At 38.8% G+C, this 18,945-nt stretch overlaps 1 protein-coding gene across 7 annotated transcripts in view; it reads left to right on the top strand.

Moving 5' to 3' along the window:
• The first annotated feature begins 3,773 nt into the window (after window positions 1-3,773).
• ATP11B (ATPase phospholipid transporting 11B (putative)) overlaps window positions 3,774-18,945 on the top strand; it is a 117,703-nt gene continuing 102,531 nt past the window's right edge. For all 7 annotated transcript variants that reach the window (XM_021674510.2, XM_021674511.2, XM_064366845.1 and 4 more), the window contains exon 1: window positions 3,774-3,832. In XM_021674510.2, coding sequence (XP_021530185.1) covers window positions 3,806-3,832 — 27 coding nt within the window. In that variant the 5' untranslated portion in view covers window positions 3,774-3,805. The remainder of the gene's footprint in view (window positions 3,833-18,945) is intronic.

Here is an 18,945-nt window from a genome sequence, read left to right on the forward strand (position 1 = left end):
CCCAGATAAAAGAGGCTCACTTTAAAAGCTGCCTGTGTCTCCTAGTTTTAGGCAGTTGTTATGCATACATCTGATGCTCAATACATGTAAGAAATAGTTGTGGAATGAATGAATGACCACTGACTCCAAGCATGTTTTCCCCCCTCTTTCCTCTATAGCTGGTGTCTGCGTTCTTAAGTCCTTAAGTCCTGTGTTTATCCATCTCAATGTTTTTCAAACCTTCTAACCATAACTAATAGGAAAAAATTGCTTTTATATTGGGACCTGATGTACATGTGTATGAAAATTCCACAAAATACACGTAAGTACTTACTCTATGCAATGTATTCTGATGCTTTCTATTCTATTTTTTAAAATACAGATCATGATACACTAAATTGATTTCACCACCACCAAGGGATTATAATTACAGTATTGTTGGGGCTCAGAAATTGAAATACCCTAGCTTGAGCTTGGCTATAATGAATACATTTTAAGCAATCCTGCCAACTCCATTTTGCCCACCCCGAGCTATGTTTGCCCACCCTGAGTTATGTAGGCATTCTGTTCCGAAAGCTTGTGGTCTGAGACACCTGGCATCTTTGTAACCAATTTTCTGAGAACCAGGGCCCACCGGCCCGGCACATCCTGTATCTGTAACCGTGTAACTGCCACCCCACACTGCCACCCGACATCCTGAGTAAAAAAACAATTTTAAGTAGAACTTTTTGTGAGGCTCCCCTTCTCCCCTAACCTGCTCCTTCTGCTTCTGTAATAATCTGCTTACCGCTCCCTGACCCTAAACTGGTATAAAAATGTGGACCGCACTTTGTTCTCGGCCGAGGGGTTTGAGCTCTAGCTGACTCTCAACAAACTCAGTGCGTGGCGCTTCTGTTTAAACTCCCTCCGGTATAACAAAATCAATATCCCAAAGATAGTGTTTTGACATGCTTTACTAAAGAAGCCTAAAAACCTCTCTGGCCTCCCCTCTTTGCCCCACCATCTCTCCCAAAGCACATGATGAAGCTGAAATTCCTTTATCTGCACAAGATCTGGACCCACCAAAAGGAACAATTGTTTTTCCTTCCCCTTCCTGTAAGACCAAGAATGTAACCACACCTAAATACATCCTTTGACAAAATAACATACAAGTTAATCTCTGTTCCCTGATCCATTCATCTTCCCTAATAACTCCCTCAACAGAATTCCTCTTCTCCCCACTCCCATAACCTATTTTGCCAGGATGGTATATAAGCTTGCAAACCACATGAGAGGGTTGGCAATCACTCTATGATTCTCCTCATGTGCACACTGTGTGCACATTAAATTTATGTGCCTTTTCTCTAATTAATCTGCCTTTTGCAAGTTGATTTTTCAGCAAATCTTTGGAGGGCCAAGGGGAAAGCTTTCCCTTGACTCCTATGGTATAAAAACTGTCTCCTTGGCTGGGCAGGATGGCTCATGTCTGTAATCCCAGCACTTTAGGAGGCCAAGGCGGGCAGACCACTAGGTCAGGAGTTTGAGACCAGCCTGACCAACGTGGTGAAACCTCATCTCTACTAAAACCAGAAAAATTATTTGGGCATCGTGGTGCATGCCTGTAATCCCAGCTACTCAGGAGGCTGAGGCAGGAGAATCGCTAAAACTCCGGAGGCGGAGGGAGGTTGCAGTGAGCTGAGATCATACCACTGCACTCCAGCCTGGGTGACAGAGTGAGACTCTGTCTCAAAAACAAAAAACAAAAAAACAAAAAAGCGGTCTCCTAGCTTATACTCTTTGTATTAACTTGAAGTGTATAGGACTGCTCTTGTATAATGCTTAAAACACTACTTGTGCTGCTCATTCTGTTCCTGACAGTTTGAGCTTCAATTTGATCATTACATATTTAACTTGAGATTACTTCTTACTATATTCCATCAGAGCACTAGAAATCAACCCCTTCCCCCAACTTCTTCCTTTTGAAATTTGGGGCACAATTAAATAATGATACACAAAGTGTTCTCTAGATTGCTATGTCTTATGTTATCTTGAAGAATTTTAGTGGCATATAAGTAAAAATTTCCAGGCCGAATTTGTGATCAGATCATTTGCAGATGAATAAAAGTAGGCATGGCCATATTTTTGTTTCTTGACATAGCTTAAGAGCATGAGCATCACTGCTTGACAATCCAGAAGCTGAATCCCAGCTTTGCCAAATTACTTAGTGTGAACTTCCATTTCCACATCTATATAAAATAGGAATAATCATACTTACTTCAAGGGATGGACTGGAGTTAAATTACAGCATACAAGTAAAGAACCTGATACAGGACCTGGGTGCTCCATGAATGAACCAGTGCTCCATGAATGGTAGTGAGGTTTTATTACTAAATGTATCTCAAACTTCCTTTTACGGTCATAAAGTAGGGTTTAGTCATAAGAATAAAAGATGACTTTTCAAAGATCTAGTATTTTTTGAAGTTGGATGATTTATAATATAAAATTCCATGTTGGTTTTATAGATCACCAATATCCCCAAAGAAAGGTTCTATTTGTGGTGCTGGATAAGCATTATATAATAAGAAATGTCTACTGAAACTAGAAGATTCAGGATCATATGCAGCGACTTGCCTAGTCAAGCAAATTTCATTTGGATTTGTTCTTGCTTAATTTTTTTTTTAAACCACAAACGTCTATTGGTGAAGTGTGCTTTAAATCAGCAAAAATACAGCACTCAATACATACACATAACGGAGTATGTATATGGGGCTGCTTTTAAACAACGCCAAACCTTTAAAGTCAAAGCCTTGTTCCAGTTGCTTGTATATTCCTTCTGAGCTTGTCATCCCCACACTTATTTAACCTGGGTCAAGTTACTTCTAAGGGTGTTTTTGATTGCAGAAGTTTGGCAGTTAACAGCAATGAGCTGCCTTTTTATACAAATCACCCTCCCCTGAACCTGTCCGATTTAGCACACGACAAGACAGAATATCTCATCCATTCTCCTGGAAACACGGGTCCACGCTGTCCCAGTCTCAGGGCAGTTGCATCGCTTTCAAATCACTTAAGGGGTGTCATCAAGATTTCCCTAGCCCCGTCTCATCTCCGCAGTCTGCTGAAGAGGAGGCGTGACAACTTGATGGAACCCAAACTGGGACCTCTGGAGATTAACTTTCAGTCACATACGCTCAAGATGGTGCGTGTGCGCGTCAGGAGACGAGTGGACCAAAGACGCCAGAGAGCCCGATCGGACCCGCAACAGGAGGCAGAGACAGAGGAATCGGCCCCACGCTGCAGGCTCGGAGACGGCCAGACCCACACACACGACTTAACGCCACCCCAGAACCCGGAGGAGGGAGGCAGCGGACAGAAACAGCGTTCGGGAACCCGGCCCCTTTCCGCGCTCGCTTCCTCCCGGACCTACAACGCCGACCCCCGGCTCGGAACCGCGGCGAGGCGCGCCCGGCCCACTGCGTCGGCGCACCCGCTTTCGTCACGTCCGGGGGCGGGCCGGGGCGCCGGGGGCGGGCCCGGGTGGGGCCGGGGGCCGGGGGCCGAGCGGGGCGGGGGTGGGGTTGCGCGGGTGCTTCGTGTGACAATAATGAAGGTGGCTGCGGCGCGGCGGGAGGCTCAGCTGCGCCGGGCGGGGGCGGCGCCGGGACCGCGCCTGTAGGACTCGAGGCCGGCGCCGCGGGATGGGGACGCGGCGCGGGGAGTGAGGCGGTGGCGGCCGCAAGCGGAACTTCGGCCCGAGGGACTCGCCCGCTCCCGCCTGTGTCTGGTCGGCCTCCACCTGCAGCCCCGCGGCCCCCGCGCCCCACGGGACCGGGACGGCGACGACGGGGGAATGTGGCGCTGGGTCCGGCAGCAGCTGGTAGGTGCCCCCTTCCTTCCACCCCCTTCGTCCGCCCCGGCGCGGCCTCTCAGCTCGGGTTGGCGGGGACAGGCCGGCGCCGCCGAGCGAGGAGGCCAGGGCGCGCGGCTAGGCCGCGGGGCCCAGAGCCGGAGAAGCCCCGTGCCGCCCCGCGCTCGTCTTGCCTCCAAGCCCGGGCCGCCGAGGTTGGCGGGAGGCGGCCGCTTCCTCCCGGAGCTTCTCCGTTACCTCCTCCCCCGGCCGCTCCGGGGCGGCTGTGACCAGAGGCGGGAGTCCCCAGCGGGGTGGCGGCGCCCCCTGAGGAAACGGGGCGCGGGAGCAGAGCGAGAGGACGGCTGTGGGGGAGGAGAGGGCCGCGCGCTCCCTACCTTGCACGATTTGGGGCGTGTTTGGGTGAAGGGGAGAGAAGAACCTGCCTTCTGCCCCCTCTCGTCACGGACTTCGGGAAGCGGGTCACGATTCCGAACTGGGTTGATTCCTGGGGAGGAGGCGGCCTCAGCTAAGTGACTGTAACCCCCTCGGCGACAGACATGTCTCCCCCGGGCCTGGAAACGGGAAGGGAGGACTGTCCGGGTCCAGCTTCGGAGACGAAACTTAGGATAATTACGAACGCTACTTGCTGGGGTTTCCCTCCGACCTCGTCCTCACCCCACCCGCGTGAAACTTTTCCAGTGGGAACCTTTTTTCCCCTTCTCCTCAAAGTACTTTGAACGAGACAGGTTTGGAAGGAATAGTTAACTTTCCAGTATTACTGGAACTTCTGGACACTAGCAACAAAACATCTTAGAAGAGTGATTTCAGGCCTATAAAAAGTGCCACCTTTCCCGGAATTAATTCAGAGAGAAAAATCTTCCCTGACTCCTTGCAGCTGCGGCGCGGAAATTACAACACTGAGGCAGCTGTGACAATTAGGACTGAAATTGCTCCTGGCTGGAGAAGCCTAACCTTATCTGTGTGGTGAGGCCGGCTACTATTTAATTTCTAAGTCGCGTTAACTTAATGCTTCTATAATTCAGTGTTTTCATTTACTCATTCTAAAGGCAGTGGTAACATTTAGTGAAGAAGAAACTGTGGGACAAAAGCATTGATACCTCTTCTTCCCTCTGCTCTAGGAAAGCATTTTAACCTTAAGACTAAGCAGAATGGGATTTCAGAGCCAGTCTTCTGTTACTTCGTTTTGCAATGGGCATCGTTCTCAAAAAAAAAAAAAAAAATAGAGAGAGAACGAACTACCTACCACTCCCTCCTACAAATGTGGGCTATTTTTAGCCTTGTAAATTCAGATATCCCAGATACATGCTTTATTAGGAAACCAAGCTAATGATGTCATTAAAATACCATCTTGTTGTAATACTTCGGCTTTGTTGCAGTAAGCCATAGCACGGTAATTTTACTCAGGAAGTTAATTGTTATAGATTTGCCTTATGCTTTGGATTTGCCAGATCTTCATGTGTAGAAGGTTGATTTACCTGATGGTGTTTTTTGTGTGGTAGGAAGATCATTTTAAAGTGGTTCTCTTAAAGCTTTTTAAAATAGATTGAGACATCCTTTCTCACTGTTAAGGTATTTTTTAGCCAGAATAAAATCCTGGTTGTATAACCACGCTCATCAAGACAGAAAATCTGGTAATGTTTTTTAAAATGGCTTCAAATGAACACAGCTAAAAGGAAGGGCCGGAAGTTGTGTGTGGTTATTTTACAAGGCAACCGTCTTACAGGATGGTTGACAAGTTGAACAAGTTGCTGTGCTTAAAAAATGCTGTCTCTGACATTTAGCTGCTCACCTCACTGGTTTTAAGTTATCAGATCCTCTAAGTACGTAATCATACCTGGGCCAGTGTAGGATTTTGTGTCTCTGGTCATGTAAATTAAACATCAAGGACAGTTGATACAGATTAATGAAAGTATATTTTACTATACTAGGAATTATTCAACTCAGGAAAAATCTAGTTTAGATTATACTTCTATTGGCTCAATGGATTGAATCTACATGACTTTTAGCAATGGGTTTATTTTAAAATTCAGATAAATGGGATAAATTTGGGGAAATTGACAAGCAAATCCTAAGGACAGGTTGGAGTTATAAGCATACTTAATTTGTTACACGAATCCTGATTTTCAACTAATGTCTCACAAAAAGTTGTCGTTTTATTACAGAAACAATGCCTATGCTCTAGTAATTTCTTTTTAATTAAAAATAATAATGTGACTCCTTATCACAACAAAGCATTTTCACTACTTGAGAAGATGGAAAAAATCAGAAGGTTGACAGAAGCTTGATCTTTTCTATGGGGAAAGTAGACTGAAAACGAAAATATTGGAATATCCATTTCTTTTTTGTTCTTTGATTTTTAGCACACAAAGTTATTTTACACTAAAAAAATTATGGTGTCTTTTGGTACAGTTAGTATTCAAAGTACACATTTTCAGTAGCATATTTTATGTATTAACTCATTAGAGATGACAACACCTTGATTATAATTGTGGAAATGCCGTTAGCTACTCACTGTATTCTAATATTTAGGCCTGTTCAGTAGCCATTAGTCACATGTGGTCATTAAAATTAAAATTTGAACCACATGTGGCTATTAAAATTCGAATTCATGTGTCTGCTGGCTGCCATTGGCTATCAGATTAGTTCATATTTTCATTATCACAAAATTCTATTGGGCAACACCAATGTAGACTTTTAAATGAAAGTCTGTGTCAGTACATATTTTAGTTGAATGTAATATTTCTTTACAGGACAATGTAGTACTGCATGTTTAAAGCACTTTGTGCTGGTATTAAAATATGCTGAATACTGGGGATACAAATGTTGGTCAGGGCCACTCTTACTCAACACGAGTAGACATTGGGTACATGTTGCTGAACAAATAATAGATAAGGAAAGGATAAATCTGTAGTGTTTCTGTGTTAAGAGACAAATGTGACAAATCAAGATCGACTAGCCCAGAAAAAAGCTAGAAAATAATTATACAAAAATAATATGTCATACTAGAATAACTGTTTCTTAAATTGTTTCATAAATGTAATCCCTTTAGATTGTATTGGCGATGGTGGTAGGAGGCTGCTAAGATTGTCTTCTGATTAACTGAGGAAGGGGGGAAGGTCTTAATCTGAACTCCCTCAAGTTTCTGTTCTTTCTCACACTCACCAAACTTGCTTATACTGGTACTTAATTCTTCCCTTCTTTCCCCACAGTCACAAGGAAGATGCAACCCTCTTTTCCAGGATAACAAGTCTTCTTAAGCTTTTGATCCTTTTCTTTCATCCCGCGGCCCATACTCCATCGTTATCATTAGTATGTTTGTTCTCTTTCTCTTTCCCCTTTCCTTCAACCTGTGAACATGTTCAGGCCTCTCTTTGCTACCTTACTTTTTCCTTTACCTGAAACTGCCAAATTGTTCTTAATTTTCTAAAAAACAGATCCATAAAACTGCTGGCTGTTAATGTTTGAAATGTGGCTAGTTTAAGTAGAGATATTCTTACATATAAAATACACATTGGATTTCAAAAATAGTATTAAAAAATGTGAAACCTGGCCAGGCACTGTGGTTCATGCCTATAATCCCAGCACTGTGGGAGGCCAAGGCAGGTGGATCACTTGAGGTCAGGAGTTTTAGACCAGTCTGGCCAACATGGTGAAACCCTCCGTCTCTACTAAAAATACAAAAATTAGCCCGGCGTGATGGCAGGCGCCTGTAATCCCAGCTACTCAGGAGGCCGAAGCAGGAGAATTGCTTGAACCTGGGAGGCGATGGTTGCAGTGAGCCAAGATCACTGGACTCCAGCCTGGGCAACAGAGCCAGACTCTGTCTCAAAAAAAAAAAAAAAAAAAAACCCTCATTTTTTTATTAGCTACATGTTGAAATATTATAATATTTTGGATATATAAGTAAAGTAAAATTTTAGAATTTTATGTGTTTCTTTTTACTTTTTTTTTTTAGGTGGTTAGTAGAAATTTTAAAGTTACCTGTGTGACTTGCATCTGTGACTCATGCTCTGTTTCCATTAGTCCTACTATATAACATTAAAAGTGAATTCCTGTATCCTAGTTAGCATAGCGAGATCCCGTCTCTAGGAAAGAAAAAAAAATTAGCTGGATGTTGTGGTACTGACTTAGAGTCTCAGCTACTTGGAAGGTTAAGGTGGAAGATGACTTGGGCCAGGGAGTTTGAGGCTACAGTGAGCCATGATTGTACCACTGCACTCTAGCCTGGGTGACAGAGTGAGACCCTGTCTGAAAAAAATAATGAGCTCATGTTTTTACAGAACACGTTATGGAAGTCTAGAAATCTCACTTACTAGACTAGCCTGCCTGTAAATATCTTAGGATAAGAACCATGTCTTACTTGTATTTGTATTCCTTACACTCAAGACGGCAGTTGGCCCATTGTAGGTATTCACCCGCCAGATGTTGGTTGAGTAAATTAATGAGTATCAGATCTAATTCAGCATCAGTTTGAAAATACCTGCATTCTTTGCCTCTTTTCCAAGGAATGAATGAATGAATAGAAAAAGGAAGCACTGGCCTATGGTGGTAATATTTTTTTTGTGATTAAGTTTTAACCTCAAGAATTAGTGTTTAAGAACCTAGATCTGTGAATATGTGCTGCTTTATCTCTATTTCAGACATATATTCTTTGATACCCAGTTTTGCATTTGGTTAGGAAGAGGGTAAAGCATTAGAGGAATCTCAGGTGTTCCCAGCAACACTGAAGTAGGGACCTTGCTCCAGATCCTCTAAAGAGCCTGATGATTACCATTATTGTCATTAAATATTTTCTAGACCTATGCTATTCAGTATGGTAACCACATATGGCTGTCAAAATGTAGGCACTTGAAAATGTGTCCACTCTGAATTGAGATGTGTGTGTATGAAATACACAATGGATCTTGAAGACTTAGTTTAGAAAAAGGATGTAAAATATCTCCTTTATTTTCTAATTGATTACATGTTGAAATTGGGTTATATAATTATACATATATATTGGGTTAAATATTGACTGTTACTTGTTTATTTTTACCTTTTTTGAAAAATGTTGAAACTAAGAAAACTAACATGTGGCTTAGGTCATGTTTCTGTTCGACAGCATTGTTTTAGATTATGGTAACCATATATAATGCCTGGCATAGGCAGATTCAAGAAAGTTTTTGATTCTAAGGACTTTCTGATTTTACCTAGGCTTTTTTTCTGTTAGTTTTCTATTTTTAGAGTGTTGGTCCATGTTATACCTAAGAGACTAGAAGGTACCTGATAGACTAACTTTATATCTGGTCCATTGGAAATAATTTTTCAATTCAACATTGACTGCTGTGGGGTTCTAGATTTAGCCAGATTGTTTATTCTTCATTTTGTTTCTGCAGTTGTCTGAGTATTGATCATTCTAAGCAAGATAATATTAATGATTAGCTTAGTTTTTACCAAAAAAAGTGTTTTTTGTGTGTGTTTATTTTTTATTTTTTTATTCTCAAAAGAAGTAAATGTGTATTTTCTTTAAATATCAAAACGAAACCCAGTATTTTAGTTCATAAACACAGTTAAAAGATTTTATTCTCAGGTATTCTTTGTTTTGCTTTTTTTTCCTGGAGTTTCTTTGTTATAAAGCATAAGAAAAACATTCTAGGCCAGGTTGGTAGCTCTATCCTGTAATCTCAGCACTTTGGGAGACACACAGAAGGCTTGCTTGGGACTAGGAGTTTAAGGCCAGAATAGGCAACATAGTGAGACCCTGTGTCTACAAAAAATTTAAAAATTGGTTGGGCATAGTGGTGCCTGCCTTTAGTCCCAGCTACTTGGGAGAGAGCGGTAGTATCGCTTGAACACAGGAAAGCCTACAGTGAGCTATGATGGTGCCAGTGCATTCCAGCCTGGGTGACAGAGTGAGACCCTGTCTCTAAAAAGAAATTCTTGATTGGATATTTATATGGGAAATACTAGGAGACTTATTTTTAAGCCAATACTTCATTAGAAAATATATATATATATATATATGTATTTCTTTTGAGATAAGGTTTCACTTTGTCTCCCAAGCTGGAGTGTAGTGGTGTGATCACAGCTCACTGCAACCTCAAACTCCTGGGCTCAAATGATCCTCCTGAGTAGCTAGGACTACAGACGTTGGCCACCACACCCAGCTAATTAAAAAAAAATTTTTTTTTGTAGAGATGGGGGTCTCACTATGTTGCCCAGGCTGGTCTCAAACTCCTGGCCTCAAGCAATCCTCCTCCCTCAGCCTCCCGAGTAGCTGGGATTTGGGAGGCTGAGGTGTGAGCCACTGTGCCCGACCAATGTTTGTATTTAATTCTTTTGTATATGTGGTTATAATGCATTCAGTAAACATTCTCCAGTGTTGTGAATGACATACATTGAGTTTCTGTTACTTCTCAACTCTTGGAAATGGCTCTGAGGGAACTGTTTGACTGTTGGGTGTGCTTAGGAGAAAACTAGAACACTAAAATTTTTTTGCCGACTGGTTCACTTAAACTTGTCTCTACAGTTTTTTATTTTCTTCTTTTCTTCTCTATACATGGTATTGGCAAATTCTTTTGAATTTTTATTTATTTATATATTTTTGAGACAGTCTTGCTTTGTTGCCCAGGCTGGAGGGCAGTGGTGTGATCTTGGCTCACTGCAACCTCCGCCTCCCAGGTTCAAGCAATTCTCCTGCCTCTCAGCCTCCTGAGTAGCTGGGATTACAGGCATGCACCACCACACCCAATTGATTTTTTTTTTTTCCTTTGAGACAATCTTGTTCTGTCATCAGGCTGGAGTGCAATGGCACAATCTCGGCTCACTGCAACCTCAGTGCAGTGGTGCAATCCTCGGCTCATTGCAACCTCCACTCCCTGGTTCAAGTGATTCTCCTGCCTCAGCCTCCCACGTAGCTGTGGTTGCAGGCTTGCATCACCATGCCCAGCTAATTTTTGTACTTTTAGTAGAGACGGGGTTTCACCATATTGGCTGGTGGTCTCGAACTCCTGACCTCGTGATCTGCCCGCCTTGGCCTCCCAAAGTGCTGGGATTACAGGTGTGAGCTGCTGTGTCTGGCCTTCATTTGAAATTTTTAACATGTAGTCTATCCTCCTTAACATTAAGTTATAGCTTATGCAGGTAATCATACTTGTTTCTCTTAAAAACTATTTGATTATCAAAGGTTTAGATGAAATATCAAATTAAGGATATTAATTAGTTAAGCTCTGTCTGTCTCCACATTTTAATGGAAAGCGGAGTGCCCCTCAGGAAAGAAGGAAGAATAGGATGATAAGCATAGGTGTCAGCCATTCATTCATTCCCCTATATTTTGGAAAACTTATGAACAGAAGCAGATGTCGTATATATGTCTTATTACTGTGTGAAGTCGGTAGAGCTGGTACAGGTTATTTTTATTATTTAAGGGTTATGGAAAGTTTCAATCACATACAAAAGTAGAGAAAGTGGTATAATGAGCCCCTTCATGGTATAATTTAAAGTTGGGCAAAGGGTATGATTTATCCTTTACCCAACTTTTACAATTATTGGCACATGACCAATCTTGTTTTATCTATTTCCCCCACCCACTGTCCTCACTCTCTTTAGTTATTTTGAAGCAAATCCCATACATTATATAATTATACCTATAAGTATTTCTTCTTCCTTTCCTTCCATTCTCAAATTCTTATTTTTACAAGTGTAGACATTTCATTTTATGTCAGTTACATCAGTGATTATTAATATAAGTTAATGTAAAACTATTGATTTAATTCAGTTATATTAATAAAAGGTATATGCATAATACATATTGCTAATACATTTGTTAAGAATCTGTTAAATTCTAAGCTGTAGGTATAGGACTTTCAATGTCAGCTTCTTTTTTTCTATAGATACATCTGTGGGGAGAATAAATCAAAGAAAGACACATGAATCCAAAATGGTTTGCTTCAAAACATCATGTTGTGCACCATAAATATATAAAATTTTTATTTGTCAATTAAAAAAACCCATTTTAAGAAGTGTTTTACTTGTAACATGAATTCATTTAAGTGTTTGGGGAGCAAATCATATCTCCCTTTTTCTTGTTGCTAAAAATGATATATCCTGAACCATTTCTCTCTTCTTTGCCACCACCCTGGACTAAGCTGCTACCTCTTGCCTAGATTATTGCAAAAGCTCCTAGTTCATCTCATTGTTTCTCCCCTTCTGTCCTTGTAGTCTTGTTTTCAATATAGCAACCAGAGTGATCTTACTAAACAGGTTAGATCATACAATTCCTCTGTTTAAGATTTTCCAAGTGCTTGCTTTTTTGTTGAGAGTAAAAGCCAAAGTCTGCTTGATCTATATCCCAGCCCCTACACTTCTTCTAATTCATTTCTCATCCTTCATCACGCTTCACTCACTCATCTTTATCCACACTAGCCTTACTGCAATTCAGAAGTTCCAGGCATACTTCAATTTTAGGGTATTTGTCCTGGCTGTTATACCTCTACCTGGAATGTTCTTCATACAGACATCTGCTGGCTCCTACTCTCTCTTCAAGTCTTTATTCAAATATTCCCTTGTTCATGAGTGAAGCCTTTTCCAGCCATTCAGTATAAAATTCTGACCCTCCGCAATACTTCCCTGTTGCCTTTCCCTGCTTGATTTCTCAGCACTTAACATTATTTAACCTACTTCAGAACTTACTTGTCTTGTTTATCTCAGGAAGGCAGAGATTTTGTCTGCTTTGGTTCGCCATTTAACAAAAGCCATTTCTTAGCTCTGCATTCCCTTTTAGGTAACACCATATCTTTCTCATGTATTCATTAATTCACTCATTTTTTGTGAGTGAATTAATTTTCTGTGATAGCATTTTTGTTGTTAGGCTTTGGAACTACCAAAATGAAGCAATCCCTGCCCAACCAGTCTGGGGGAGGTGGGTTCTTCTTTTCTAATGTAGATTTGGATTGTTACCAATTTTTTCCTATTACAGAAAGTGTTACAATGACTATTATTGTTTGTTTGTTTATTTTGAAGTGAAATACCTAGAAGTAGAATTGCTGGTCATGGGGTATGTATATTATGACTGTTACTAAGTATTGCCAAATTATTTTCTAAAACACAAGAGTTCTCCTTTCCCTACATCTTGTTCAACACTTTGTACTGTCAGACTTGAAAAAGTGTACCAGTCTGATGGATGTGAAACAGTGTCTCATTTTGTTCTAATTTGCATTTTCTTGACTGCTAGTGAGATGCAGCTATCCTCAATTTTATTCATATGACCAGATTGCCCATTTTCCACTGGGTAATTTGGCTTTTCCTTATTCTTGCTAATAGTCTAGTTGGTAATTCTTTGTTGTATATGTTGTCAATATCTTCTAGTCTGTCCCTTATATTTAACTTTGTTTATGATATCTTTTTTATACAGAAATTTTAAATTTGTAGGTAAATTTATTAGACATGATTTCTGCTTTTTATGTATTTGGCAATTCTTATATTAGGATCATAAATCTGTTTTTCTAGCATTTTTCTCAAATCGTTTTAAAATTTAGTTTTTCAAAACCTAGGTCTTTAAGATACCTGGAATTGGTTTTTGTATATGGAATAAGGTAGGGAATTTGTTTTCTCTCATATTGAAAGTTTCTTGTATCAGTGCTGTTTATTGAATGAGGCATCCTTTCTCCACAAGTCTGTGTTGTTTGCCTTCTCTGTCATAAATGACCCATTTACGACACGTAACGAGCATTGTCTTTCACATGCTGTGTCATACACCAGCATTCTTTTCACATGCTGTCATACACCAGTGTTCTCTTTCACGTGCTCTGTCACACGCCGGCGTTGTCTTTCACATACCCTATCATATACCAGCATTCTCTTTCATATACCTTGGTCTCATTCTAGGTACTCTATTCTGTTTCATTCATTTGTTGGTGCATAAATAATGCATGGTTTTAATTATAGTTTTTTAGTAAGTCTTGGTATTTGACAGGCAGAACCCCACCTTTTTCTTTTAGAATTACATTAACCTTTATTCTTCTGTATGCCACTTACAATGCTTGTCAAATTCTGTGGAAAATCTTTCTAGATTTTGATTAGTTTTGCATTGAAGTTAAGTTTCTTCTATTCATATTATTCCCTTTGATTATAAGCTGCAGATTGTAATTCATTTTTATTTATTTTTCTAGTTATGCTTATAGTCAGAGTATCTCTACATCTACAAATAATATATGAATTTAGACTTTTTGACTGCAGTATTCTCTTTCTCATTTTCCATGTTACAGTTGCACAGTAGTTTAGTTCTACTTTTTCTCTTTTACCAGCTTTATTGAGATATATCTCACATACCATACAATTTACCCATTTAAAGTCTATGATTCAGTTTTTTTAGTGTATTCATAGGTTTGTGTAACCATCACTACCCTCTAATTTTAGGACATCTTTTTCTTCCCAAAAGAAACTTAACTCTCATTCCCCATTTTCCCAAACCTCAAGCCCCCAGTCCAAACCACTTTCTGTCTTTAGATTTGCCTACTCTGAACATTTTATATAAATATCATCATACAATATGTATTTTGTAGCAGTGTTCTTTCACCTAGCGTAATGTTTTCAAGGTTCTTCTTCGTTGTAGTATGTATCACTACTTCATTTCTTTTTATTGCCAAATAATACTCAATTTTATGGATATGCCACTTTTTTTTTTAATTCATTCATCAATTGATGGATATTTGAGTTGTTTCTACCTTTTGGGTATTAGAAATAACACAGCTTTGGCCATTCATTGTAAGTTGTTAAGTAGATATGTATTTTCGGTTGTGCTTATACTTAAAGAGTATACTTTTTTTGGGTCACATAGTAACTCTGTTTTTAACTTTGTGAGGAATTGCCAAACTGTTTTCCAAACTATCTGGACCATTTTACATTCCCACTGGCAGTGTATGAGGGTTCCAATGTCTTCATGTCCTTGCCAACACTTAGTTTTGTCTGTCTTTTTTATTATAGTCATCCTAGTGGTTATGAATAGTATCTTACTGTGATTTTGATTTGCGCCTCCCTAATGACTAATGATGTCTAGTGTTTTTTCATGTACCTGTTGGCCTTGATCATTTTTGGAGAAATGCCTAGTCAGGTATTTTTGCTTATTTTTAATTGGGTTATTTCTTGTGTTTTTTTAAAAAAATTCTTGAGTTGTAAGACTTCTTTATGTAGTCTAGATATAAGACCTTTATCAGATGTGTGATTTGCAAATATTTCTCCTGTAATGTGGGTTGTATTTCTCTTTTTAAACTCAACGTTTTTAAATTTTTTAACAATTTTTAATTAATATGGTAATTTTGATTTAGTACAAGGATTTAGTGATTTTTTTTTTTATTCATTATCGTTTCTTGCATACCACCTCTTTCCTCCAGATTTAATTTTATTCTTGCTGACATAGCTTCTTTAGTTGTTTTTAAGCAAGGGTTCATGAGTGGTGATGTTTTTATTTCATAGTCACTATTGAATGCAAATTTACCTAGATACAGAATTCTGGATTAATAGTTACCTTAGCTCTACATATTGGACATACTACTTACTCCATTACTATCTGACATTTATTGCTGGTGTGAAGTATGCTTTTAATCTAATTGTCATTACTTTGTTGGGAATATCTTTCACATTGCTTTTAAGATTATCTCTTTGTGCTTGACATTTTGTAATTCTACTATGATGTATCCATCATGTTTTTTCATATTTTTCCTGCTCTGCACTTGCGTCTGCTTTCAATCTGAAGACTATACAGTTCAGAAAAATTAGCCACTTTTTCTTTAAAATATTTTTTCTCAGCCTTTAATTTTCTCATTCTGGAACTCTTGCTTGGCATATGTTGAAGCCTCTTAATTTGTCCTCTATGGCTCTTTTCTTATTCTCGTCTCATTTTCTATCTGTGCTGTTTTCAGTGAAAATTTTTTATTTCTAGCTTCCAGTCCACCAGTTCTCTTACTTGTTTTCACTGTAGAGTTTATACTGTCTTCTGAATTTTTACTAAAATGATAATTTCTCATTTTCAGCATTTATTATTGGACCTTGTTCATTTCTGTCTGCTCTTTCTGCATGTCTTCCTGATTTGTTTCATAATTTTTCACTAAAAAATATTATTCCATTATCCCTTTGGAGATCTTAAACATACTTAGTTTAAGGATACACAGCTTTTTCCAGCATTCTTTCAAAGGTGGGAGCAAGCCTGGACCCAAGCACAATGCTACTAATTGAACCTGACTCTAGAACCCTGGTGCAGAGAGGGTACTGCTGATTCTTATCCTGCTATTCTTACTCTGTAGGAGTTGAACTTCAACTGCTCATTTCCACACCGAGAGTCCCAGAAGCTCAGCCCCTAATTTCAGAAATGATTATCTTATGTTAAGCTTAGCTAAGTATTAATTTTAAAAAAAAAGACTATCTGTCTTTGCTTTTCCTGAAGTAAAGGGAACAGTTCAAAATGTAGACTTTCCCAAGGCCAACAGGCAGTTAATATCACAGCCAGGACTCGAACCTAGAGAGTTTTTCCAGGGAGTTTAGTAGTGTGAAATAGAAATAGCAGTTGCTTCCACTGTTAGTTCTAAAATCTGCCTGAAAGTGAGATAAGACTAGAGAATGCATTAGGGTAAGGAATGTCTAGCAGTGGTATTCTGGAGATGGTGGTGACAGGTGTGTAGAGGAAAAAGATAAAAAAGTGATAAAGAGTTTCTGTAGTCCAGCCATGGCCATTCTGAAGGTGAAATGTATTTTATTAGTTAGACCTGGTTTGTATCTTGATGTATGTCTCTTCTTAAAAATGTTATATAGTGTAAACAGCAATGTTTAAATTGATTTTAAACAGCATGACAATTTTTTTTAAGAGTTTTTGAAAGTTTTAAATCCCTTGGGAACTCAAAAATTACTTTGACGTTTGAGAAATTTGTAATATTGAAACAGAAACTGTAAATAGAACAAAGAGATAAGGTGATTGCCCATTTTTAATAATAACTTTTATCATATCTGTAATGAAATTGTGCCATACTTTTAAATCTATTCAGATTATAGTTTATAATATTCTGTAGGAAAATAAGTGAGTCATCTATGATTTAATGCTATTTTAGTCAAAATTGTACTCATTCTACATATTTTTTGTGCTTATTAAAAGGTCTTTTTTTAAAAATGAAGTTTTATTCAGGGGAGGGGCGTTGTTTTCTCATTTTGGTATTTCCATAGTTCCAAGCATATTACCTTGCTCATAGTATTTATAAATTGAATTTTAAGATGAAATACTAAGTGGCTTGATATTTCAGAATGGTCAAACATTTTAACTTTTTGGTACAGTGCCAAGCAGAGTAGCAAACACATTTTTCTTAATAAATGTGTGTGTTACATATTGATACAGTAAGATTTTGCTTTGAAGGGTCTTTTGCAATGAGTATAATTGGCTGGTAAAGCTTGAGCTTGAGCAGAATATAATAAGTTGAAGTCTTAATCATATGTTACCTAGAAAATTGTTTCTTCACTTTTTCATCTCCCCAATTACAAGGGGAATATAGATACTCTTATCTTAGCTCTCCACTATGCTTTTTAATGTACGGTAAGTTCAGAAACAGGGAGAGTGAACCTGATTGTTTACTATGGAGAGACTGTAAAGTAGTTCTGTAATCTTGTGTTTTCCTCTTGAACTTTCAGTGTTACAAAGAACTTGGCTCCTAACTTAGATATGCAGGAGACCCTCATACTTTGTGGATCCAAATCTTTATGCAGAATTAAAGGGAGTTGATGCAGTGCTTACCTGCTAAGGTTGATCAACATTTTTTCAGCATATGTTTGTAGTATTTTTTTTAAAAAGAAGGAAAAACTGAAATATCTTGGGAATTTATCATGAGAAAGGGAAAGTCAAAATTTCTAAAGAATGCTTTTAACAGTTTTTTTAGTTGGTAGTATCCCAGGCCATGGGTTCCCTAATGATGATGTTTTGTGTAGATTGAGATGAAGCTTTCTGTGGTCTGTAGCAAAATGGAAAAAAATGAGGTCAATGTAATCTCTGTGTTGCATAAATTCGTAGATGTCCTTGTTTTTGAGTAATTTTTTTAACATTGTAAATAAAAACTTCATTTTAGAATGGGTTTTAACAAAACGTTGCATATATAGTAGAGAGGATTCCTGTGCCCTCCTCTCCCATCCAATTTCTCTTACTGTTAACATCTTACATTACTATGCTGTGTTTATTACATTTATTGATGTGTTGTTATTTAACTCCATACTTCATTTGAATTTTATTAGTTTTTCCCTAATGTCCTTTTTCTGGTTCAGTTTCTCAGACTTTTTAAAGTCTTAGATTGTTTCCTTTGCTTTCTTTTTTCTTAATATTTTTGCTTGGAAAAATAACTGTTGGCAACCCTATGCCAGTTTCTCAATTTAAAAAAGTTTTACTGATCTGTGAAATCTAAAACTGTTCCCTCCTGTAGGAGGTTAAAAAAGTAAAAATCTAAAACTCTGAGACCAGTGCCTTTGGTTGTTAGAAGTCAGTGTGATAGCCATTAATAATTAAAGACTCTCTAAGAGTTTCCTAATTACATTTTATTTATAGTTTTATTTATTTTATTTTATATTATATTTTTATTTTATTTTATTATTTTATTTTAATGGAGTTTCACTCTGTTGCCCAGGCTGGAGTGCAGTGGTGCCATCTTAGCTTACTGCAACCTCCACCTCCTGGGTTCAAGTGATTCTCTTGTCTCAGCCTCCCACGTAGCTGGAACTGTAGGCGCACCACCATGCCTGGCTAATTTTTGTATTTTTAGTAAAGACTGGGTTTTGCCATGTTGGCCAGTCTGTTCTTGAAGTCCTGGCCTCAAGTGATCTGCCTGCCTTGACTTCCCAAAGTGCTGAGATTACAGGCATGAGCCACTGTGCCCTGCCTGCTTAGTACACTAATAGGTAATTCCATAAATACCCTTTACTTGAACTGTCACCATTTTGCTTGCTGGGTTCCAATCTCAAGTCCAGCCCTCTTTTCTAACCTCTAAACAAGTATATCCAGTTGCTTACCAAATTATCAGATAGCCATGCTAGTTGTCTCACATTTAAACTAGAAAACAATTCTAATTTGATCTTAAGTATGTGAGATGAAATAGCTTAAGTCCTGAATAACTAAGATT

This window comes from Aotus nancymaae, unplaced genomic scaffold (genome assembly GCF_030222135.1).
Source record: "Aotus nancymaae isolate 86718 unplaced genomic scaffold, 86718_ANA_hifiasm-v0.15.2.pri h1tg000067l, whole genome shotgun sequence".
Classification (NCBI taxonomy): Eukaryota; Metazoa; Chordata; class Mammalia; order Primates; family Aotidae; genus Aotus; species Aotus nancymaae.